At 54.7% G+C, this 24888-nt stretch overlaps 2 protein-coding genes across 4 annotated transcripts; one reads left to right on the forward strand and one right to left on the reverse strand.

Moving 5' to 3' along the window:
- Window positions 1–1275: 1275 nt before the first annotated feature.
- On the reverse strand, window positions 1276–13382 carry PEX11G (peroxisomal biogenesis factor 11 gamma). Of its 2 annotated transcripts, XM_033400940.2 has the most exons (6): window positions 11508–13382; window positions 9354–9423; window positions 7458–7646; window positions 4890–5068; window positions 2461–2523; window positions 1276–1844 (listed from the first exon to the last, which is right to left on the reverse strand). In XM_033400940.2, exons 3-6 carry the CDS (start codon window positions 7644–7646, stop codon window positions 1538–1540), a joined length of 738 nt encoding a protein of 245 aa, XP_033256831.1. In that variant the 5' UTR covers window positions 9354–9423; window positions 11508–13382; the 3' UTR covers window positions 1276–1537. The 2 variants fall into 2 exon arrangements, with proteins under 2 accessions (XP_033256831.1, XP_012391141.1); XM_012535687.3 differs by lacking the exons at window positions 9354–9423; window positions 11508–13382 and adding an exon at window positions 9004–9317.
- A 3230-nt stretch (window positions 13383–16612) lies between these two features.
- Window positions 16613–23427, forward strand: TEX45 (testis expressed 45). Of its 2 annotated transcripts, XM_012535688.3 has the most exons (9): window positions 16613–17187; window positions 17606–17621; window positions 18212–18298; window positions 18391–18491; window positions 18755–18867; window positions 18949–19058; window positions 19404–19605; window positions 20198–20283; window positions 20786–23427. In XM_012535688.3, exons 1-9 carry the CDS (start codon window positions 16613–16615, stop codon window positions 21011–21013), a joined length of 1518 nt encoding a protein of 505 aa, XP_012391142.1. In that variant the 3' UTR covers window positions 21014–23427. The 2 variants fall into 2 exon arrangements, 1 of the variants encoding a protein (XP_012391142.1); XR_004475475.2 differs by lacking the exons at window positions 16613–17187; window positions 20198–20283 and having other exon boundaries at window positions 17194–19605.
- Window positions 23428–24888: the final 1461 nt, after the last annotated feature.

Raw genomic sequence — 24888 nt, forward strand, 5'->3', positions numbered from 1 at the left:
GAGTCCCGCGCCGGGGCCGGTCCCCTGGAATTGTCTTGCTTCACCCCAACCTGCAGCTGAGCTGCCAGCCCAGGGAAGGGCACGGGGCAGGGTGTGGCCACACGACAGTTGGAGCCGGCTCCTGGTCACCAGCCCACCCAGCTGTGCCTGAGGCCGTCAGCTGCGTCCCCACCCCGCTGCCCAGGCTGCCCAGGCCCGAGGGGGATGCCAGCCTCCTGGGGCACCTGTGACCTGCCGTGTTACACGTCCAAACACGCTGCCTTCCAGGTGTTAACTCACCGAGTCTCCCGACAGGTAGGCAGGTGCCGCTCTGACCCCCACCCTAATGTCGCTGGTGCCTCTGGGTGCTGGGAAGGCAGAGTGTTCCCCCCCTTTACCAGAGGGAAGAGGGACCCCCTCCCTCCTCCTCCTCCCTCCCCTAGCCCAGAGGGAGCCCCCCCGTTGGATGGGGCCAGGTGGGGTCCCTGCAGCCACCCCAGCTCTTCTTGGCCACGTACCTTCTTTGTAAAAGAACAAAATGTGGTTGAAAGCACGTGAGGCTTTAGGGACTGTAAACGCCGCCGGTGCGTTGGCTCTCCCCGGTGCTTCTGAGTTGTGAGGGGGAGCGCCATTCCCTCCGCTTTCCCGCCAGGACTCAGATGTGGAGGGTCACAGGCAAGAGCCAGGGGCAGATGTGGGCCACCCACCACCCGCCGAGGCCACCCGAGGCCACATGTGTGTGGCCTCTCAAACGTCAGACTGGAAAACAAGCTCGTCCTGTCCTGCCTGCCGTGCTCTCCACGAGCTGGGAGACAGGAGCTTCGGGCGTCTCCAGAGATGCTCAGAGCCCACGAAATGCTCAGACCAGCCCTGAACGGACAACGGCAGCTCTGGGTCCAAGCGGTGGCTGTGAGATGCTTCGGCCATGACAGGCACCCCGTGATGCCCAGGAGCACGAGACCCGGGCACAGCCTGGTGGAGGCAGCATCCACGGCCAGGTTGCCCGAGCCCGCGGGGAGGGAGGACCGCCCTCCATGGCTGAGGGCCGCTCAGGGTCGGCGGGCCGCGCTTGGCAGCGTCGGAGGGGACCACCGGCCAAGGATGCTCCAAAGGTGGGTGGGGAAGTGTGGTTTCCCACTGCAGCTCCAGCCTGCAGGAGGCTGAACCCAGGCCCACAGGGGCACCTGCACACCCTCCCTAAAATAAGGCCCAGGGGCACCCCCGCCCGCCCAGGAGAGAGGGCGTGTGAGTGAGCGGACAGGAGGGACCAGGGCGTTAGGAATAAGCTCTCACATCTGGCCTCGCAGCAGCACCACCGCCTTTAATTGATTCTCATTTCACTTTCTTCAGGCCCACCTGGCGCTCGCCATCCCAACCCGGCTCCCCCGCTCGCCTTTTGGGTACAGGACTCCGGCCTGCGGGTGCCTGTTCCACTGCACCGAGTCTCGGGGTCTACCCGCTCCGCCCACACACACCTGCCCCTCTGGGGGCTCGTGCCCCAGGCTGCTCTGCGCATCCTCTGGCCGCACCTCCCCACACCTGGCCTTGATCTGCTCAATTAAAGACCTGGCTCCTCCCGGGCGATCACTGCTCCGTGGGAAGGGCCGCCGTCAGGGTTCCGGCTCCCCGGTCCGTCAGGGGCGGCGTAGGCCTGGCCGCCGGCCCCGACTGCCTGGTACATGCTGAGGAGCGAGGAGATGGTGCCCAGGAGGCCCACCAGCCACGGGGGGAAGCGGCCGGCCCACAGGATGCCCGGGGGCAGCCAGTGCACCGCGTTGGCCAGGTCAGCCAGGTTGCTCAGCACGGTCAGTGCCTCCGACCGGATCTGGGCCTCCATGTCCCTCCGCTTGCCCTGGGGCAGCCGGCTGTGGGAGCAGAGTGGGGGGGTGCTCAGGGAAGGCCCGGGCGCCCCCCACCCACCCACAAGGGCAGGGCAAGGAGTGCTGGGGAGGGAGGAGGACTGGCAGGGCTGCGTCCAGGTCACACTCGCCAGAGGTTGCCCACGGCGGGAGCGAGAGTCTCAGGTCCACACCTCCGTCCTCCTGAGCCCGTGGAGCTGGGCAGGGGTGTGGGCAGCTTCTGGGCTTGTGCTGGGAGTGGCCCTACCCCGTGTTCTCTCCCAGGATGAGATAGTGACTGACCTTGGTCCTCAGCAAACGGACTCCATCTCCCATCATCCTCCCTGATGGGGGCACGGCCGTGAAGGCCCAGCCCTGGAGTCCTGGCTCTGCCACTTCCTGCCTAGGGGGCCTGCAGCTAGCCTCAGTTTCCCCATCTGTAAAAGTGCTACATCCACCTGGAGGCAGCAGCGAGGCCCCTCGATGTGGCACACATCATGCCCCCCCAACTACGGGGCCTGCACAGGGCGGGGCTGATCGCTGGTGACTCTGAGCACCTCCCTGGCTTGGGGAGACCCTCTGGGGTACCCGGACTGCAGGAAGAAGTCGGCCTGTCTCCTGGGCAAAACCCCGGACGTCGTACCTGGTGAGGGCTGCCAGGGGGCTCCTCAGCCTCTGTCTCAGCTTCAGGACCATCCACAGGGACCTGCAACACCACAGAGGACGGGGTTGGAGAAGCCGGGTGGGGTGCGCAGGGGCCTGAGGGGAGGCCCCGCCTGCCACTGTGACCACAGGTTCCCTGTAAAGTTTGCCAGCCTCGCCAGTGGATGGCTCCATCTGTCCTGCGCCCTGCTGGAGCGCCAGAGCAGCCGTGCCTCGGAAGCTCCTGGGGACTCATCCCTAAGGCAGGCCCCCCACCTATTGGGCTCCAGGTTTGGGAGTGTCCAGTGCTTCTGACCTGGCCAGTCAGGCTCCAGCCCGGCCTCTGTGAACCATTGGCCCCAGGACCACAGCTCAAAAGAACATTGTGCCACGTGCAGGGTTGATGGCCCAGCTGGGAAGCCACCCCTCTGTGGATGAGGACACCGAGGCTGGCCCACAGCCGGCCTGGGGAAGCTGTCCCCCTCCCTGCGCCTCGGCTGGCTCACCAGGGAAATGGGGTCCAGATGGGTGCCAGGCCTGCCCCCTCCCCCCCCACACACACACCCTGGACACTGGCCAGACCTGTCTGAGGTGAAACTAGATGACCTTTTGGGCCCCGAGGGCTGGTGTCTGCAGACTGAGGAAGCGGCCATCAGATGGGCATCCTCTAGAGCTCCCTGGGGACTCTGGGGCCCTGGTGGTGTCCAACCAGGCTGCTCTGCACAGCCCTTGCACCCTGCAGCCTGGGCTGTGGGGCGTGCAGGGACGTGAATGTGCCGAGTCCCACCAGTTGGAAGGCTGACCTCAGCCAGGCTTCCTGACTCAGAGGTCCGTCCAGGGCCTGATCACATCTTCCCAGCCACTGTGTGCCCATCCAGTTGACATGTTCCCTGAGGGGATGGGACAGAGGGCAGCACCTTCAGTGAGGTCAGTGGCTCTGCATCAGAGCCACCAGGGGGACTCAGGCAAAATGATGCTTCCTGGGCCCCCAGACCTGAAGAATCAGAACCTCTGGGAGCCTGGGCCAGGCACCCACATTTCAACAACCTCCCACATGACTCTCCGGCACCCTGGGGTCTTAGGAACCCCCGGTCATCATGAGCACCCACGAAATGCTTCCCAAGCCCCACACCCTTGCTCACATCGCATACAGAGAAATGAGGGGAAAACTAGAAGCTCTAAAAATGAATGGACCAGCAGGCAGAGCATATTCATCCTAAAAATGGGATGTTTAGGGCAGTGAAAATATTCTGTATGATACGTCACTGGTGGATACATGTCATTATACATTTGTCCAAACTCACAGAACGGGCAACACAGGGCGTGAACCCTGATGTAAACCACGGACGTGGGGTGATTACGCTGTGCCAGCGTCGGTTCATCGATTGTAACAAATGCCGTGCTCTGGTGCCGTGGGGATGGTAGGGGAGGCTGTGTATGTGTAGGGGGTACGTACATGGGAACTCTCTACTTCCGGCTCTGTTCTGCTGTGAACCTAAAACTGCCCCCAAGAAAAAGTCTATTTAAAAATATTAAGGGAACCAAGGCTGCCCCTTCAGTCTCTTGGGGCCGGAGGTCACAAGGCAGCCTGAGGAGACGCTGCAGCCTCAGAGCAGCCATAGCCCAGCCCAGGCTGCCCAATCGCGCGAGGAAGGCCAATGCCCAGAGGGACGGGCCAGCTCCACGACAGCCACTGTGGCTGCGAGGGGAGCTTACATCAAAAAGCTTCCCTGGTGGCACGGTGGTTAAGAATCCACCTGCCAATGCAGGGGGCACGGGTTCGAGCCCTGGTCCGGGAAGATCCCACAGACCCCGAGGCAACAAAGCCCGTGCGCCACAACTGCTGAGCCTGCGCTCTAGAGCCCGCAAGCCACAACTACTGAAGCCCACACGCCTAGAGCCCGAGCTCCGCAACAAGAGAAGCCACCGCAATGAGAAGCCCGCGCAGCGCAACGAAGAGTAGTCCCCGCTCGCCACGACTAGAGAAAGCCCGCGCGCAGCAACGAAGACCCAACGCAGCCAAATAAATAAATAAAATTTTAAAAAATCAAAAAACAAAATACAGATGGAGGACGGGGCCACAAGCCGAGGAATGCAGGCAGCCTCTAGAAGCTGGAAAAGGCCAGGAAACAGGCTCCCCGCTGGAGCCTCCAGAAAGGAACGCAGCCCTGCCCACACCTTGATTTCAGCCCAGTGAGACCCATTTTGGACTTCTGACCTCCAGAGCTGTTAGATGATCAATTTGTTTTGCTTGAAGCCGCCGAGTTTGTGGAAATCTGTTTCAGCGGCAATAGGGGACGGATACAGTGAGGTGGTGAGGAGGAAAAGCAGAGGAGGCAAAGACCCCCGCGCCTCCAGCCTGTCTTTCCGTCAGCCTGGGGATCTCGGGTGTTCCCTTCCAGCACCCTGGCGGGCGGCCCCGCTGCTTACCTAGCAATCCCCAGGAGCAGGGAGAGGCCCCAGAGGGCTGTGCTCAGTGTTAACCACGGCGCAGACTCCACGTGGAGGATTTTGGCGTCGGCAGCCCAGGCGATGTGCTCACAGGGGTAGTAGAGCTGGTCAGCCAGGTTGCCCAGGACAGACACGCAGCGGACAAAGATGGCCTCCTCCTGCAGGACCGGGAGAGATGGGGGGATGGACCTGGGATCAGACCTACCCACTGCCCATGTTAGGCGCCCAGGCCATGCCAGGTGGCAGTCACAGGGCAATGTCCAGGCCTGGCAGGCTGGCCTGTAGCTGGCACTGCAGGAGAACAAAGGCCTGATTTCTCAGCAGTGTGGTCAACATTGCCCAGCGGAGTGGCGGGTCTGAACTCAGCCGCTCAGTGGAATCCCCCAGGGAGTTTCAAAAACGCCACACCCAGCCCCCAGCCCCAGGGATTCTGCCTCACCAAGGCTGGGGTGGGCCCCAGCACCAGGAAATTTTTTTAAGTCCCCGGGTGATGCCCGTGTAGGACAACTTGGGACACCCTGCATCAGAGCCTTCCTAGCTCCTGTGCGTGGGTGTCTGGTACAGGACCCTGCGAGGGGAGCAGGGGAGGCAGCCCCACAGGGAACCCTGAGCAGGCAGATCAGGGTGGCTGGGTGGGCTGCCACACACCCGGTGCCAACTTCCAGCAGGCACTACACTGCAAGGCTTGGGTCAGCTCCCCCAAAGCAGAAAGGGGTCACCACCCCTGCAAATAGGCAAACTGAGGCTCTTAGAGGAAGCTGCCAGCTGCCCCATCTCATACAGGGATGGGCCTCAGGCTGTTGAGTTGCAAATCCCATGCCCTCCAACCCTGAGTCCTGAACCCCTGCTTGCCCAGCGAGGCAGGGCCAGTTAAGGCTGCCCGAGCCTCTACCCTGGGCTCCGCCCCTCAGGGTCCGGCCCCCTCAAGGCCTCCAAGCTGGCCGGGTCGCCAGCCAAGTCCTTTACTTCTCTACCTTTAACCTCGTCATCCTCACTGCCTGCCATACCCTCTGCCTCTTCTCTGTCGTCCCAGGAACCCCGCCCTCCCAGCCAAGGCCCCACCAATGCTCGCTGCCCGCCTCCTTCCTACTGGTCAGCTGTGATCCTGCCTCCCTCTGGTTCTGAATCCCACTCCAGCTCCGCCATCCTGTCTGGGGCCTTCTGGGGTGTTCTGGCACACTTCACCCCTCCGTGAGGACGGGGCCTCCCACCCCCACCCCAACGTGCTCATTCCGCTGGTGTTTCCTGAGAAGCAGCAAGGTCCGGGCCCTACGCTGGGGAGGAGATTCTCACCGGGGCGGGAGGTGGGAGCACGGGTGGGGACCAACAAAAGAGGTTCTTGTTCTGGCCAAGGGACATAGGAGATGCAGGGAGCCCCCCACCCCTTGCCTGGGGACTCAGGGGAGTCCTCACAGAGGAGATGGGGGGGATGCACAGGAAGCTGAAGAGATGGGTGTCAAAGCAGGAGGAAAGTCCAGGGAAACACTTGAGATTGGGGATGATCAGGCCACGGGCACTGGGGCAGAATGGGGGAGCATCTGAGTAAGTGAGTCAGAGAGGAGACCCTTGGAGAGCAGTGAGGAGGGGCAGGGCAGCCCAGGAAGGGGGCATGACTCAGCCAGGCTGGCCCAGGGCAGCTTCTCAGCCCATCCCCGGGGGGGCACAAGATCGTACCACCACCCAGATGAGGAACACTGCTCTAGATCCACTGGTGAAATGATGCGGTCCTGTTGTAGTAACGGCAAGATGTAACTAATCTGCGTGTCCAACAGGGGATCAGTTCAGTAAATCACCATCTGGCTATACATGTGTACTACGTCGCCATAACGAAGGAAGAAGCTTCTTTTGTTTTTTGTTTTTGTTTTTGGCTGCACCATGTGGCTTGCTAGGATCTCAGTTCCCCGACCAGGGATGGAACCTGGGCCCTCGGCAGTGAAAGCATGGAGTCCTAACCTCTGGACTGCCAGGGAATTCCTGGAAGGAGCTTCTTTTGGATTGATATGGAATGACCTCCAAGTTGTACTGTTACATGAAAAAAGCAAGTGGCAGAAGAGTGTAAATGGCATGCGACTATTTATGTAAGCAATGTGTATTTGCCTGTGCAGGTGCAGGAGATCTCATAAAGGAAACACAAGAAGCTGACAACAGTGGCTGCCTCTGAGGAGGAAAATTGGCGGCCAGAGGGTCAGGAAGGAGAGAGACTTTTTAATTATGTAGTCTTTAGGGATGTGCAAACGTAGGAGCTAATTTTTTTAATTAAAATTGAAATGAGAACATCTGATTGTCTCCAAAAGTAGTAAAATTGGGGACTTCCCTGGTGGTCCAGTGGTCAAGACTCCACACTTCCAATGCAGGGGGCGCAGGTTCCATCCCTGGTCAGGGAGCTAAGATCCCACATGCTGTGCAGTGTGGCCAAAAAAAAAAAGAAAGTAAAATTGAAAAAAGTAGTAAACTGCCCACATGATTGCCTTTATAAAGACCAGTCCATAAGATGCTGACTTCCCCAGGGTCCATACCCCCTCCCTTCAGCCCAATGAGCCCTGTTACCTCTGCCCCCAGGCCATACTGCTTGGTGTAGACGAACATGGCCACGTCATCAAAGAGTCGCAGGACGGTCCTGCAGTGGCTGAGTTGGGAGGACAGTGCCAGCAGGCGTGTCCCCACTTCTGACCTGGCAGGACATTGTTCCACCAGGACCCCGCCCACCAGCTGGCAGCAGTACCCCAGCGTTCGCATCTGTGGGAAACCAGAAGCAGTCAGCATGGCCCTGGGGCAGGACTGAGCTGGATCACCCCTGACCTGGCTGTGGACCCCATAAGATCAAGTGGGAGGACGAGTCTCCATCAACAAACTTCCAGTAAAAGCCAAAAGTTGAAAAGGATACTTGTAGGTGGGATAAATGGAGACACATGACATCATTGTCCAAAAGGCACTGGGAAACTAACAGAGTATTGGCTCATGTCACTGAATGGCACAGTCTTTGGAGACATATGTGATGGGGACAAGAAAAAGAAACCCCCATTTCCCACCTCCTGGATCCTCCTTTTCCCAGCATGTAGGAGGGCTAGGTGGAAATGTATTGAATATATTTGCATTTACCTGGCTGCACGAAATTCTGTGGCTGGGCTGTGGATTGGGAAGGTGACCAGGCCTCAACCCAGTGGACAAAAGGATCATTTGTTTTTATGACTTTAGTGAGAAGGAACCCAGTGGTGATTTGGGAATCAGTGGGTGATTTGGGGCATGGTGAACTGGGTCTGCATCACCACCCTTATATCTTTATATCATCTGATTTTCAGAAGATACTTTTTCCTGTTGTTTTATATATTATTTTTACTTGTCATTCCTTTTCAGCACCTTTGTAATGGCAAAAACGCTGCAATTTAAATGTCCAGCTTGGGGGCGTTTGTTAAAACCTGAACACCCGATCATACGGGATTTGGTTGGAACCTGAATGCCCAGCTACTGGTACATTCCCTAGTACAACCTGAATGCCTACCTGTAAGAGACTGATTGGGACAAGCTCAGAGTCTGACCTCAGGGGCCTGGAAGGAACAATCTACCCAACCAGAGGGGATGTGGTGAGATCCTACACATCCAGCCATAGGGAAAGCCCTGCAAAATCTTAAATCCCCGTGTGAGATTGTTTGGGACAACTCAGGGACCAACTACAGTGGCCTAGTCCGATGCTACATGTCCAGACATGGATTTGTTTGGCATGGAAATGTCCAGCCAGGTTGAATTGGCCAGAACAACCTAGGTGCCCGACTATAGACGATTTATCAGGATCCAAATGTCCAGCCAGAGGGGGCCCTGCAACATCCTAAATCCTCATACGATATTGTTTGGGACCCAACGACCAGCTACAGTGATCCGGCCGGATCCCAATGCGCAGACGTGAGGATTTAGTTGGTACTGTAAATGTCCAGTCACGATGGGGTGGCCGGAACAACCTACATGTCCACTACTCGGGGACAGGGCCTCTGCCCTGGGGGATCGTGAGTGACCCCGCTCCCTCTCTGGCCTCAGTGTCCGGGTCTCGGAGCTTTGGCCCGACTCCGAGACCTCTGGCCGCGCTCCACCCCAGCCTCACCAGGCGGTCGCGGCCCCTATAGGACTCCAGCGCCGACGCCAGACCGCTCAGGGCCACCATGGCGATCCGCCGTGACGTCACCTCGACGTCAGCGCGCCGCGCCAGGGGGCGGGCCCGGCACCAGGCTGCGCGCTCCCGGGAACGTTCTGCGCAGGCGCGGCTGCGACTGTTTGTGGGGCACCTGACCGTTTGTCTGCTGCTGGGAGGGACAGAGTTTGCAGCCTTGGGGCCGCCACGTGTGCGCTCCCCAGGGCCTGTGCACCCAGGTGGATCCTCGGAGTTAGCTACCGGTGTTTTCAAAGGTAACCAACTGCCCCCACACAAAAAAATATTCCAAGCAAAACACCAACCTGTTTGCCGTGGTCCAAGAAGGGAGTTCTCTAATTTTCCTGCGTCACCCTTTCTGTATTGTCTTTTTGTCTGTAGGGAGCATGGATGGCTGTTGTCATATCATGTAAGGCATTTTTAGAAAGTCAAGGAAACTTGGGGGAATTCCCTGGCGGTCCAGTGGTTAGGACGCTGTGCTTCCACTGCAGGGGGCGCAGGTTCAGTCCCTGGGACTAAGATCATGCATGCATGAATGCATAAATAAATAAACTCTTCCCCTTTAAAAAAAAAAAAGTCAAGGAAACGCATAGAACCGTTCTAGAAGAATAGACGAGAATCTGATAACTGGAATTGCACCAGAGAGGATAACTGGGTGGCTGGTATTGACAAATAAAAACGCACACCGTGAGAGCTGTGAGTTTCGGGGGTTTTTTGTTTTTTGTTATTTATTTATTTAGTTAGTTTTGGCTGTGTTGTGTCTTCGTTTCTGCGCGAGGGCTTTCTCTAGTCGCGGCGAGTGGGGGCCACTCTTCATCGCGGTGCGCAGGCCTCTCACTCTCGCGGCCTCTCTTGTTGGGGAGCACAGGCTCCAGACGCGCAGGCTCAGTAGTTGTGGCTCACGGGCCTAGTTGCTCCGCGGCATGTGGGATCTTCCCAGACCAGGGCTCGAACCCGTGTCCCCTGCACTGGCAGGCAGATTCTCAACCACTGCACCACCAGGGAAGCCCGAGTTTCCGTTTTATTGAGGGATTTACTGAGGACTGTAGCCCTAGACACAGCCTCAGACAGCTCTGAGGAAAAGGTGGGGGGAAGGTCAGTATATGTGTGATTTTGGAGAAGGGTATGTGTAATCACACATCTCAGGAGAAGGTAGCTTCTGGTCACAAGGAACAAATACTGCAGTTAATGATTTTAGTGCTTTTCTTAGTTTGGAAAGATGCAAGAATCCAGGCTCATAAAAAATTTGTCCTGAAAATATCTATCTGAAGTCCTGCCAGTTTTCCCCGAGCAGAAAGAGCCTCATTCCTGATCTTCGGCCCTGAACTCCTGTCAGGGTTTGATGAAGGTCAGTGACTGCAGTTGCCAATGACTCAGTCCTTGTAGAGCCAGACAGTGAGCAACATTCTTTGGTTGTCACTGGGAAGAGATTAAAATGTTCACCTTTGCACTGTTTTGTAGCTTTTGAATTTTGTGCAGTCTCTATGGACTAGCCGGTCAAAAAAATCAAAGACATTTTCTCAAAAAGTTAGCATAGCCTGTTTCCTTTTTTTTTTTTTTTTTTTGTTAAATTGAGGTGAAATTCACATAACAAAAAGTTCACCATTTTAAGATATACAATTCAGTGACTTCCCTGGTGGCATTGTGGTTAAGACTCTGCACTCCCGGGCTTTCCCTGGTGGTGCAGTGGTTAAGAATCTGCCTGCCAATGCAGGGGACACGGGTGCGATCCCTGGTCCGGGAAGATCCCACATGCTGCAGAGCAACTAAACCCGTGCGCCACAACTACTGAGCCTGCGCTTTAGAGCCCGCAAGCCGCAACTACTGAAGCCCGCGCGCCTAGAGCCCGTGCTCCGCAACAAGAGAAGCCACCACAATGAGAAGCCTGCGCACCACAACAAAGAGCAGCCCCGGCTCTCAGCAACTAGAGAAAACCCGCGTGCAGCAGCAAAGACCCAATGCAGCCAAAAATTAAATAAATGAATAAATAAATAAATTTATTAAAAATTTTAAAAAAAAGACTGTGCACTCCCAATGCAGGTGGTCCAGTTTCAATCCCTGGTCAGGGAACTAAATCCCATATGCGTGCTGCAACTAAGAGTTCACATGCCACAACTAAGGAGCCTGCAAGCCGCAACTAAGGAGCCCGCCTGCTGCAACTAAGACCCAGAGCCACCAAATAAAAATAAATAAATATTTTTTAAAAAAGATGTACAATTCAGTGGCATTTAGTACACTCACGTGTTGTACAGACATCCCTCCTTTAGAGTTTTAAAATGTTTTCATCACCCTCAAAGGAAACTCTGTCACTCTTTCGAGCAGTCACTCTATTCCTCCTCTCCCTAACCCCTAGCAACCACCATCTGCTTTCTGTGTCTATGGACTTACCTGTTCTGGATATTTCATATAAATAGAATCATACCATATGTGAACATTTGTGTCTGGCTTCTTTCACTGACCCTGTTTTCGAGGTTCATCCACGTTGTGCATGTCTCAGTACTTCATTCCTTTTGTGGCTGAATAATATTCCATGCTCTGGCTCCGTCACATTTTGTTTATCTGCTCATCGGTGGATGGACACTTGGGTTGTCTCTACCTTTTGACTCTTGTGAATAGTGCTGCTATGAACGTGGTGTACGTGTACTCGTTCTAGTCCCTGCTTTCAATTCCTTTGGGCATATACCTAGGAGCAGAATTGCTGGATTATACGGTAACAATGTTTGACTTTTTGAGAAGCCACCAGACTGTTTTCCACAGTGGCGGCACCATTTTCCATTCCCACCAGCAATGCAGAAGGGTTCCAGATTCTCCACATTCATGCCAACACTTGGACTATTAATTTTAATAATACATTTTAACCCAGCATATCCAAAAATATTGCCATGCCAGCATGGGCTCAGTCCGGACTAACGTACGTACGCTTTACCACCTACTCCCCCCACCTCCATCCTCTTCTCATAGTACATCAGCTTTCTTCTTCCTCTTCCCAGTCAGCTGAGGAAACCCCTCTACATACTTTCCTCCTTTGAAAGATTGCGTCTGCTCTCCTATTTTTCCTGAGCCTAAAATAATCAATAGAGGTCAGGGAAAGATAAGCTGGCTTACCAGTAAGGAGACACACATGGCACGTCTCCTACTAGCTGGGAAGTGGTATCTCACCGTGGTTTTGTTTTGCATGTCCCTAATCACTAACGATGTTGACTGATCTCCTTTAAAAAAACAAAAATTTCCTCTTGATTTCGACTCCTATCACTCTCCCAGCCTCATTCACTCCTATCCAACCACATTGCCCTCCTCCTGTTCCCTGAAGTTGCGGCCCATACCTGACTCGGGACCTCTGCATGTGCTGTTCGCTCTGCCTGGAAAGCTCTCCCTCCAGATACCCACATGGCTCCTTCCCTCACCTCCTCCTCATGTTTATTCAAATGCCATCCTCTCACGGGACCTCCCCTGCACACCCTCCTGGGCACTTCCTGCCCACATTTCTTGCTGGCTTATTTTTCTTCTTAGTTGGTAACACTACCTAACATAACTGTCTATGTTGCTGCTTAACCTAGTCATCTAGTTATTTGTCTGGTTGTCTAGTTATTTGTCTCTCCCCAACAGAATGTGAACTCCACCAGGGCAGGGCTTTGGATCTGTCTTGGTCACAGCTAGATCCCCACAGCGTGGCACAAAATAGCTTCTCAATAAGCGGTGTTGCCTGTGGGGCTCAGCGCCCTGTCAAAAGCTCACTGTTTCTGCTCCATCCGCACTGTCCTGGGAGATCCTAACCACTCCCACGATTTCCCTAGCCGCCTCTTCGCTGGTCTCTCCCCCCATCTCTCTCCAATCCTGCCCTGTCTACTGCTCCCACCTGCCCCCTGGACAGTTCCCCTGCAAATCCTACAAGCGCCCTCACACTCAGCTACTCCCAGACTGACATCAGACTGACAGCAGCGGCATCTTGCTCTTCTGTACTCCCATCTCGAGGCTCCCCTGCCCATCACCCAGGCACAGCCCTGGATATCACTCTCACCTCTTTACCTCAGTATGCCCCTCCCATGTCCCAACAGCCACCAAAATATCCCTGGAATCCATCTACTTTTTCCCAGCCCACATCCTCCTCCATAGGCAGCCCCCATTCTCTCTTACCTGGACCCCAAGCCCCAGCCTCCTTCCGAGGGCCTGACTTCCCCAAGACATCCAAGAGACTCTTTAAGCCTCACATTCGAGCACAGTCCTCCTTGCTTAAGACTTGGGTGCAGGGGTCTGTGTGCTCCCCAACCCCCTAACTGAGGACACTGCTCCATCAGCAGAAAAAACCCAGGGACTTCCCTGGCGGTCCAGTGGTTAGGACTCCACGCTTCCACTGCAGGGGGCCCGGGTTCGATCCCTGGTCGAGGAACTAAGATCCCACAAGTTGCATGGTACAGCCAAAAAAATTAAAACAAAAACTATATACATACACATACAAAAAGCAGAAAACGTCCAAGCCAAGCCCAAGGCCCCACAGAGGGCCTTGGGCTGTGGAGCGGCTCCATGAGTGACTGGATCCCTTCTCTTGAGCCTGTACTGTCCCCATGGACCTTGTAAAAACACAAGGCATTTCTCTGATGCCTGCTGTGCACCAGGCTCCGTTCTAGGCACCAAGGAGACAGCGGTGAGTCTTGTGGGCAGGGCCCCGCCCTCCCAGTGTCTGCCACCATCGGGTTAGAGCTGAGCTTGACCTTTGGGAAAGAGACAGGAACCGGCCTGGCATCCACAGCTGGCCTTGTGGTTGCTAGGGCCTGGCCTGGCGATCACAGCATTTCACAGAACGCCCACATTGGACAAGGCCACTCTGTGACCGTGGTTGAACAAGACAAAACAAGCCCACTCCATCATGGTGTCTGAACACAGACAAAACATGAACATTGTCCAACTCACAACAGCAACCAGACATTTCCTGGCTAATCTAAATGACTTCTGTGTCTTTGCCAATCGCTGCTTTAATCTTACTTCATTCCTTAGACTTTGTGATCCAAATTATTGTTTCTCTGTAAGGGTGTTACCTCTCCCCCTTGCTTCCTGACAGCATCCAGGATCTACAAACTCCTGGGTCCTCCTTTTCCCAGCAGGCAGGGAAAATGTATATTTGCATCAACCTGGCTGGGCCAAAGCCCTCAGCAGAGCCCTGGGCTAGGGAGCAGGTAATGGGACCTCGACCCAGTGGACAAAACAACACTTTGCTTGAATTTAGTGAAAAGGAACCCACTGACTACATAAGTCCTGGAGCTCAAATTCAAAGTACAGGGACGACAGACCAGAGGACTGTATTATAAACATTAACCCCGCCAAGAGACCAGATGTTAATTGTTGCAGACACTAGAAAGAAGTGATAGTTATGTGACACCATAGAGGTGTTGGCTAAGGCTACAGTAGCAACCATGTTGCAATAGAAATGTATCAAAAATCGGTATGTCGTATACCTTAAACTCACACAGTGTTATGTCAACTATATGGAAAGGAAAGAAGAAAGAAAGAGAGAGGGAGAGAGGAAGGAAGGAAAGGAGGGAGGGAGGAAGGAAGGGAGGGAGGGAGGGAGGAAAGAAGGGAGAGGAGAGGGAGGGTGGGAGGGAGGGAGGGAGGGAGGAAGGGAAGATCCCATTCAGTAGGTGATTTAGGGCACCATGAACTGGGACAGGTTCACCACCCTTACATTTTTATTTCATCTGTTTGTTAGTTGTTTTTTTTTTTTAAGAAATTGCTTTCTCCTTTAAAAAATTTTTTTGTATTGTGGTACAATATACATAAAACTGACCATTTTAAACATCTTTAATTGCTTAGTGGCATTAAGTACATTCACACTGCCGTACAGCTGTCCCCCCCATCCATCTCCAGAACGCTCTCATCTCCCCAAACTGAAACTCTGTCCCCATTAAGCATCAACTTCCCATCTCCCCGCCCCCCTTCCCTGTCCTGATGTTTTTATATATTATTTTTATTTGTCGGAACATCTCAAAACAAGGAAGTCAAATTTCCAACCGGTAAAAGAATCCAACACAGAGCAAAGCCCCGCTTAACCGAAACCTCCCAGGAAGCACCTAAGACGAGCCCAAGTCTGATAGGTCCATAGCGTACGCCCTCCCCGCTGCAACAGGTAACAAGCCCTATGTGTTCAAATACCTGTGTGTTCCTGGTGGTCTTGGGGCTGGAGGTGGAGAGCACAGATGTCTCTAAGGCTACATTGCAGGTATATGAGCCCTGGAGTGGCATTAAGTGGTACAGTGACTCAGACGGTTCGGCCTATCCTGTGCAGAAGAGTGTTAGAGGAAAACCTGGGGAAATGGGGATAATGGACATCAGCGGCCTCTGACATCAAATCCTCCACGCTGAAGTGGTTGCCACGTTAAAACCTTTGATATGTGTTTTCTAAAGAGATTGACATGAGCAAATAGCTGTGGGCTGAAGTGATCCAGGAGGGCCTCCCACACGAGAAGAGGCTAAGCCAGGGGTGCTGGTGGCATCCAAGGGTCTGGTCTCTAAGGTGCAGAGAGGAGAGTGAGGGAAACACCTCAGCTCTGAGCAAAGACCAGAAAGTCGCAGTCGGCTAAGTGGGGTGCTGGGAGCCCGGAGCTAAAAGCCCAGAGAAATGAGTAGAAGGTGTGTAAACCTCAAACAGCTTGAGGACAGAAAGAATAGTCAGGACCTGGGACAACTGCAGAGCGCAGGAAAACCAGTGAGGGGGTGTGTGGCAGAGATGGGACAGTGGCCAGGGTTGGGCAGAGAGACGGAAGTGGGTTCCCAGACATGAAGGAGCGGAGAGCCATGGCCTCGACAACTGACTGAGAGTGAGGAGAGTGGGTTCTGGCAGCAAACTGTCAAATGCAGTGGTTAATTCTACAGCTCTTCCCGTTTCTCTGCACCAGCCTCAGGGCCTTTGCACCTGCTGTTTCTTCTGACCAGAATGCTCTTACCCCCAGATACCCAAATGCCCTGCTGCCCCTCTTTCCAGGTCTTTGCTCAACTATCATCTCAGTGATGCCTTCCCTGACTATTTAAAACTACAACCCTTCCACCCGAAACCCCATCCTTCTACCCTGTGTGACTTTTTTCCCCACAGCACTTATCAGCTTGTAACTGACTCTGCAAGTTATGTGATTACATTTATACATTATTGTTTGTCTCCTCTGGGCCCCATTACCATCTCCACAAAAGCAAGGCTCTTGGTCTGTTAATGATGGACCCCCCTCTAGGGGCCTAGAACCATGCCTGGCACACTGTAAGTGCCGTATGAGTGATGACTTATAGCTCTACATTCCCTGGGGGCAGGCAGAGGGGCTACACCTGTTTCTTTTTTTTTTTCTTTTTTTGGCCGTGCCAACCGGCTTGCGAGATCTCAGTTTCCTGACCAGGGATTGAACCCGAGCCCCACAGTGAAAGCCCGGAGTTCTAACCACTAGACCACCAGGGAATCCCCTACACCTGTTTCTTATGATATCCAGTGCCTGGCACAGAGAAAGGAGTAAAAGGCAGCATTGACCCCCGCGGGCACCTGCTCAGTCCCTTCTCCGCGCCCTCACAGGTGGCGCTGCGTCCCGCGATGGCCGCGGGAGCCCTCCTGCCGTGCCCAATGTCCTGGCTGGAATTCCTCAAGGCCTCGCACTTTGCGCTGGGGCCCGACCCGCGGCTGCACGTGGACGCCAAGCAGTCCGCGTCGCACCGGGACTTTCCCGCCTACCGGAACGTTACCCGTGGGCCGCTGTACCAGCCACCGCCGCGCGCGTCCCTCTTCCAACAGGACGCGCGCTGGGCCGGCCGGGAGCTCCTGTCGGAGACGCACTGCGCGTATGCGCCCGCGTCACCGCTGCTGTCAAGGGAGCGGGAGCGGGAACTGGCACGGGAGCGCACGCTCGCCATGCAGGCCAGCAACCTGCACGCGCACGCGGACTCCCGCGCCCGCACCGGCCTCTCCCCCGCGCGCGCCCACTGCGGCAGGCCGGCGCTTCCGGAGCGCGCCAGCGAGCACATCCGCGGCGCGCGCCTCATCTTCGACCGCGACTCGGTGCCGTCCCGCGACCGAGCCAAGCTGCCCATCCCGCCCAGCGCGCACCAGGAGTTCTTCTCGCTCCACGACATTTCCCCGAAGCTCTGCGAGCCCTCCTGCCTCTTCGGTGAGCGCGCGCCCGGGCACCCTAGGCAATTTACCCAACACAATGATTCTCATGGCGAGCGGGGATTCTGTGCCCAGCCCGGAGGACATTTGGCAATGCCTGGGGATCATATTTTGGTCTTCACGACTGGGCGTGGGGGTGGAGGGAGAAGGCGGTACCATCAGGGAGCGGCTGGAGGCCAGGGATGCTGCTAAACATCCTACCACGCACAGGAGAGCTTTCCACAGTAAAGAATTATCCAGCCCCAAATGTCAGTAGTGCAGAGGCTGAGACACACTGGAAGCTCCTTAAGCCTCAGTTTCCGCATCCACACAATAGGCATGTCTCCCGAATCTCTCCAGGGTGCTGTGCGGTGGCCCGAAGTCATGAAAGCTGGCTTGGGGTCAGACAAATCTGCTAAGTGTCCCCCACCACCACCCCAGCCCTGCGACCTTAGTAGTTGTGTGACTCTGAGCAAGTCGATCTCTCCCAGCCTCAGTTCACTCACCTGCAAAGTGGGTGCAACAACAGGGCCCCACTTTATAGTTATTGGTGAAGCCGAAAGGGCCCCGAGTGCAGAATATGCCTGTCAAATACTGAGCGCTCAACAAAGGGTCGCTGTCATTCATATGATTTTCCAGTTCTGTGATACACAGGACCTTCTGGTAGACATCACTAGTCAGAGACCCTCCAAGCTGGGTTCACGGATTGTCAGTTGAATTTGACTCCACCTGGTTCTGAATTTCTATTATTTCTGGCAGGTTATTTGAACTCTCCGAGCTTCAAGGAGGCTTCAGGTGGGGGGGGGAATCATATCGGCCCCCCAAATGAGGCGCAAAGCACTTAACCTAGGTACTGGGCTCAAAACTTGGTAGTTATTCTTGTTGTCATTATTATTATTATTATTATTGGCCACACCGCACGGCTTGCGGGATCTCAGTTCCCCGACCAGGGATTGAACCCGGGTCACAGCAGTGAAAGCCCAGAATCCTAACCACTAGGCCACCAAGGAACACCCTTGTTCTCATTATTTTTTATTATTTTGGGAGTGGGAGCACAGGAGACAGGATGACAGCACCTCCTACCAGAGACAGTTCCAGGCCCTTCCAGGCCCACTTGCCTTGACGTGTAAGAGGGTAAATTGAGGCTGGGCTGGTGCTGCTGGCGGCAGGGGGAGCAGAGGTGGGCGCTGGGTGGTCTTGCCCTTCCCACCTCTGTCCTCCCACAGGCCTCCTCCAGCATAGAACTGGGAGACTTCAAGATTGGCTATGGGCCCATGTATGCAGAGCAGAAACAAGCCTACAGGCCCCAGGTTCTGCCCCCAGACAGGTACAAAGGGACCATGGCCTACTACCAAGATGGGGCAAACGGCTCTCAACGACATGTGGGATGTGTCACCTAAGGCTCTAGGGCCAATGCTGTGCCTTTGAATTCTCCATCACCCACAGGCAAGACCCACTATTATGCCACACTTCCCACGATTAGCACCCCACAGCTCGGCCATTAGAAAGCCCGTCCCTCTCTCCTTTTTCCTGGGAGTTGCATGGGCCCAGATCAGATGGGTCCTCCTTCTCCCACCTCCTTATCTGCAGGTATGACAAGGCCCAGGCCTCAGCCCACATCCACTGTGTGAATATTCGACCTGGAGATGGCCTCTTCCACGACAGGACCACCAAGGGTGAACACTTCTATGCCCGGGAGCCAGGTGAGAGCCTGCTGCCTGCCCTGCCCTTCACTCCCACAGCAGCCTCTCAGAGCTGCTCAGGACCTACTCTGCCACTGGCAGAGCCTTTTGTTCTTCACCACGACCTGACTCCGGAGTCGCACATCCCGGAAGGAAATGGGTGCCCTGGTCCGGGCAGCCTCACCACCTCCACGCACTTCTTCCACGGCCAGGTCAGCAGGAAGGGGAAGAAGGCAGCAGGGCTCGTCAGGGAAAAGGGCTTCCCAAGCAGAGTGAATAATAGCAAGTGCAAAGGCCCTGAGGTGGGAGGGAGCTTGACATGCGTGCGGGCATCTCTTGGATCTGTTTGTGTGAAGTAGGGTGAGTCGCTTAACCCTCCAAACCTCAGTGGCTCTGCCTGTAAATTGAGATAACAGTACCAACTCCCAGCGCCATCACGTGGGACCCAGAGAGAGTGTGAGCCGTCCAAGGTCTCACAGCGCCCACTTCTGTCCTCCGTCCTGGCCTTGGGACATCCCTGACACCGGGAGCTTCCCAGATGCCATGTGGTCCTACAGCCGCTGCCCGCGACCAAGCCACCCAGCCGCCACATGCCTCATGAGAAATTGCAGAGTCACATAACCCTAGGGGAGCCGTCGCTGCTCGGACAGTTCTTCCAGACCTCCATGGGCACAGACTATTTACCCCCTGGGATGCAGAAGCCGCCGAAAGCGCTCAACCTCCGCTTGCTGCAGAGCAACCTGCCCCAGGGCACAGGCGGTGAGCGCGGGACCCACCTCGGAAGCCCCGCTCTTGGCACATCTATGGTCCCGCCCCCGGCCAATCCCACCCCGCCCCCTGCCCGAGTCAGGCTCCGCCTCCTGAAGGGCTAGATCCCACCCCATGAGCCAAGATTACCAACTCTGACCCTGAACAACCCCACTCCTTCGTGATCGTGACTCCCAGCGCCTCCCCACACACCCCGTCATGGCCCCACCCCTGCATGACTCCGCCCCTCTGGTCTGGCCCCGCCCCTCTCCATATCCGCCCTCTCCTGACTCTTACCCCTCCTCTTCTGGGACACTCTGGCTCCGCCCCATGACCAGCTAGCCTATTCTTCCTGCCCACCCCTCCCCCCCAGCCCCTGACCCTCGCTAGTCTACCCTTGCCCCGCCCCTGGCGTCCTCAGCCCTATCCTGGCTGCCCCATCCTCCCCGCCTCAGAATCCATCCTCCTCCCCTGACAACTTCAGCACTAGCCCAGGCGTCGCCCTTGAACCCTTACCCCATCCTTAGTCTCCCATGTCCCTTCCCCCGGGCCCTGCCTTTCCCCCCTCAGCCCCTCAGCTCAGCCACCCCTCCCAAATCTCCAGAAACAGCTTTTTTAACCATGAACCAGAAGCTGCTGAGGCCACACAGAATAGCTCCAGCCTCCATGACTGAGGAGATGCTACCGTGGGTGTGGGGGGGAGGGGTATCTCTCTAACCAGGTAACCCCCGAAATCAGTGTAGAGTTATCTCAGGAAAATTATAGCATCAACTCAGACTCAGAGTTCCTGTCAAGTCTGCTCAGGGTCACTCTAGGGTCACCCCAGGCTCAGGGTCATCTTAATGTCATCCCAGTCCCAGGTCATCTCTAGCTCAGCCCCAGGGTCATGTCAGGGTCAGCTTCGTATCACCAGCCACAGTTATACTCCAAGCCAGGGGTTAGCTCAGAGTCACCTACGGTCAACCCAGCCCTGGGGGCATTCCAGGGGCCCACCTCCTTTCTCTCCAGCTTCTCATCCAGCTCCTGGGTCAGCCCAACCTGGGGTTCCCTTTTGCCCACCTCCCCAGGACCCAATCATCAGCCGTTCCCCACTCTTCGATGTTCCCAAGGTGGTGCGGGAACGACAGGGTGGCCAGGGTGGGCCAGCCATCCTCCAGGCTGCCCTGCCAGGCTCCCCACCCTGACTCCACAGTGCAAGTATAGCCACTCGGAGCCCCCGCTGGGTAGACAGCGCTTCTTCTCAACCCTAAACAAGGATGAGTTTGCTTTCAAGTACCAGGGCCCAGGAGTGCTGAGATGGGACGACCTCCAGGAGAGTCATGTGCCCCTGGGCTCCCCTCGCCAGTGGGGCTGTGGGGCTGGGAAGGTGGACCCTCGGGCCCCCCAGACCCCTACCTACCCATGCCGCAGCCAGCAATAAACACCACTTTGGCAACATCCCACCACTTTCCATCAGTCAGCCATGAAAGAGGATAGGGTGCCTGTGGGGTTGGTGAGAGAACGTACGGGAGAGAATGACTCCATGGAGAAGCCCTGAATTTCCGCAGACCCTGGGTGTCATCCCACTCTGGGCAGGGAGGCCATCTCAGTCTGTGCAAAAGCTTGGTGGTCTGACGCTTGTAAGGTGTTCAGGTGATACCACAAGTTCTTTCTTTCTTTCTTTTATTCTTTTTTTTTTTTTTTTTGGCTGTGCCACAGGGCTTGTGGGATCTTACTTCCTCAACCAGGGATTGAACCCAGGTCCATGTCAGTGAAAGCGCCGAGTCTTAACCACTGGACCACTAGGGAATTCTCGCTGCCAAAAGTTCTGAATGGTGTGGGAGGATGGAGTTACAGTGTTGAACGGAGGCAGCGTGGTGAGAAGTTGAGAATGTAGGCTCCTGGGGCTGAATGGACAGAGTGCAAATCCTGACTCCTCCATGTCCTGGAAAGTAGTCCTGGGCAAGTCATTTGACCCCTCTGAGCCTCTATTTGCTCATCTGTAAAATGGAGATAAACAATAGCTCTCTCTCATTAGATTGTTGTAAATGAGAAATGTACACACTGGTTAGTGTGCGTGGCTGGGGGTCAAGAAGGGAGAGCTTCCTTTCCAAGGATGAAGGTAAGGAGGGTGTAGGATGGAGCTCAATCATTGAGAGACTGGGTGAGGCTCAGAGGGGGCATGAAAGGGTGGACATGCTGAGAATGGCCCAGCAATGTCCCCTATTGTGAGCAGAGGCTGGAAGCTGAATGGTTGGTGCACTGGCTGGCTGGGCAGCTGGCCCCCAGATCACAGCTGGGTCCAGGGGCACATCAACAAAAGTCATCAGCATGTGATCAGGCCCAAGGGGGTAGGCGTTCAGCCAGAGACAGAATGAAAAGGGTGGAAAGGAGGAGTATGGGGTGGAGACTTGAAGCTGGTAAGTATGTCAAGGACATCAAGTATGTCAAGGACTAGTACCTTGGACAGCACCCCACCTTGAAAGTCTTGGGGTCTGATGAATTACCACCAAGAAGCCATATCTGTCTGGGACGATAAGATGGGCCTTGGTGGCCGTGCCTGGGCCCTGCCTCTGCAGGCTGTTGAGAATCTGGTTTCACGGAATGAACACGGTTCCCTGACCCTGTAGACAGACCTTTAAAGACCAAGGCCCCCAATCCAATGGGCCACTAAGAGCCAACCTCAAGCCTGGCCAGGAGACCTTTCCCCATGGGCAGCAGTCCTGTGAGACCAGCTTGTCACTTCCACAGGAAGGAGAGGAGTCCAGTTTGGGGTCCCACGGGGACAAGATGGACCTTTCGGCTGCAGTCATGGTATCCATGTCGACCATGAGAGGGTCTGCTAGAGGCAGAACACCTCTTCTGCTTGCTTCCACTAATGATGTAGATGACACTCGTCTGAATTGCCTCATGATAAAACAAGCTTTCTCAGTCTCGGCACTATGGACATTCTGGATAGGACAATTCTTTGCGGTTGGAGGCTGTCTTGTGCATTGTAGGTTGCTTGGCATCATCCCTGAACTCTACCCACTACATGCCAGTAGCACATTCCTTCTCCCCCGCCCAGTTGTGACAACCAAAATTGTCTCCAGACCTTGCCAAATGTCCCTTGGGGGAAAAAGTCGCCCCTGGTTGAGAACCACTGCAATAAACCCATCCTACAATGATTCCTAGGATAAAATTAGGCTCTCCTGGTAAAGCCGGTCTGCTTGTTGACCGGACTACATGTACAAAAAGCTTTCCCTTTTTGCCTTGCCTGCCAGGAAGCTCAGAAAGCTTGCTTTGATTCCATGTAGCTCCAGTTGCAGGATTATGTGTACTCCTGCCTGGTTCTAGGAATGGTTTCAACAACCGAGACATCAGATTAGAAATAATGGGTAGGAGTTACAAGGAAGCAGATTTCAGCACAACTTGAAGCATTTTCTAACAATGGAACTGACCAGCCCCCGGATGGGTTGCCAGGAAAAAACAGAAACTTTACTCAAGATGTCTTCAGTACAGAAAGACACTACATTATGATGATTCTGGATGTATTCTATGGATTTATGTCTATCCCTCCTATATCCCACTTACCCCCCAGAAAAGGCATTTCATATGAACTACAAAAACTAAAAAGACTTATGAAATAAGATGAGTAAAATAGTATTGAACATGGGAAAACATTAAATTTTAAAGGAAAACATTTTGTCGATGGTAATCATTGCTAAGCAGCAGACTTGTCTTTTTCTGTCCCTAGGCAAATGATTTCCTGCTCTGACCCTCACTTTCCTCATCTGTAAAATGGGGATGGCAACAGTTCCTCCTTCATGGAGTGGTTACAAGGAGTAAATAAAATGTGCGTGTACCATTCTTTTATATATATATATTTATTTATTTATTTATTTATTTTATTTTGGCTGCGTTGGGTCTTCGTTGCTGCGTGCAGTCTTTCTCTAGTTGCAACGAGCGGGGGCTACTCTTCATTGCAGTGTGCAGGCTTCTCATTGCGGTGGCTTCTCTTGTGGAGCACGGGCTCTAGGCGCGTGGGCTTCAGTAGTTGTGGCTCGCGGGCTCTAGAGCACAGGCTCAGTAGTTGTGGCGCATGGGCTTAGTTGTTCCGCGGCATGTGGGATCTTCCTGGACCAGGGCTCAAACCCGTGTCCCCTGCACTGGCAGGCGGATTCTTAACCACTACACCAACAGGGAAGCCCGCATATACCATTCTTAAAACAGGGCCTCGCACTTGGCTGCAGCTCAATAAACAGTGCCTACATTTTGTTAATGTCTTGGGTATTTTTTTTTTTTTTTTTTTTTTTTTTTTTTTGCGTTACGCGGGCCTCTCACTGTCGTGGCCTCTCCTGTTGCGGAGCACAGGCTCTGGACGCACAGGCTCAGCGGCCATGGCTCACGGGCCCAGCCACTCCGCGGCATGTGGGATCTTCCCGGACCGGGGCATGAACCCACGTCCCCTGCATCGGCAGGCAGACTCTCAACCACTGCGCCACCAGGGAAGCCCTGTCTTGGGTATTTTTGTTGCAAGTGTCAGAAACCCAGCTGTATCTGCTCAAGCAGAAAGGGATTTTATTGACTTAGAAACAAGAAAGTCTGTAATTAGGTCTAACATCAAGCCTGCTAATTCCTCATCAGGCATGCTCTCTCCCTTGCCGCCTCTCAGTCCAAGCAGTGGCAAAAAACAAAAGCAAAAACAATACAAAACAAAACGCAAATCCTAATGATTAAAGCCCCAAAGGAAGGGGTGGGGGTCTTCCCCTCAACTCCTCACGTTAGAATTTAACAACCCTCTGACTGGCCCATTTGAGTCACATGTCCAGCTGTGAACCAATCACTGTGCCCAGAGGGATGGAATGCTGTGATTGGATGCCTCGGTGATTTGGTTCTCCAAACCTCACCAGGATCTTGGAGTCTGCAGCCCAATCTTGCTGGATCCTGTCTCCTAGCAACAGACCTGTGCCTGCCCAGCCCCACAGCATCTATCTTGCCCCAGGTTACAATCTAGAGGGCAGAAAGACTCAGCCAATAGGCTCTTCCCAATGAGGTTAATTGTGCCTAATAGACAGGCAGTGTTCAGTGTTCCATGCTTGAAAGGCTGAGGCATTAAGAGCCCACCGGATCTCTGATAATCCCAATCTTATCTCCCCATCTCAGTACTAACTTCCTCTTTTAGATTGGGGCAGAGAATTCAGCCGTAGCAATCTCACAAAATTGAGCAGGTGCTAGACTCTGCTTTAAGAAGGTGCTCATAGGGACTTCCCTGGTGGCACAGTGGTTAAGAATCCGCCTGCCAGTGCAGGGGACACGGGTTCCATCCCTGGTCCG

The sequence above is a fragment of the Orcinus orca genome, chromosome 3 (assembly GCF_937001465.1).
Source record: "Orcinus orca chromosome 3, mOrcOrc1.1, whole genome shotgun sequence".
Taxonomy (NCBI): Eukaryota; Metazoa; Chordata; class Mammalia; order Artiodactyla; family Delphinidae; genus Orcinus; species Orcinus orca.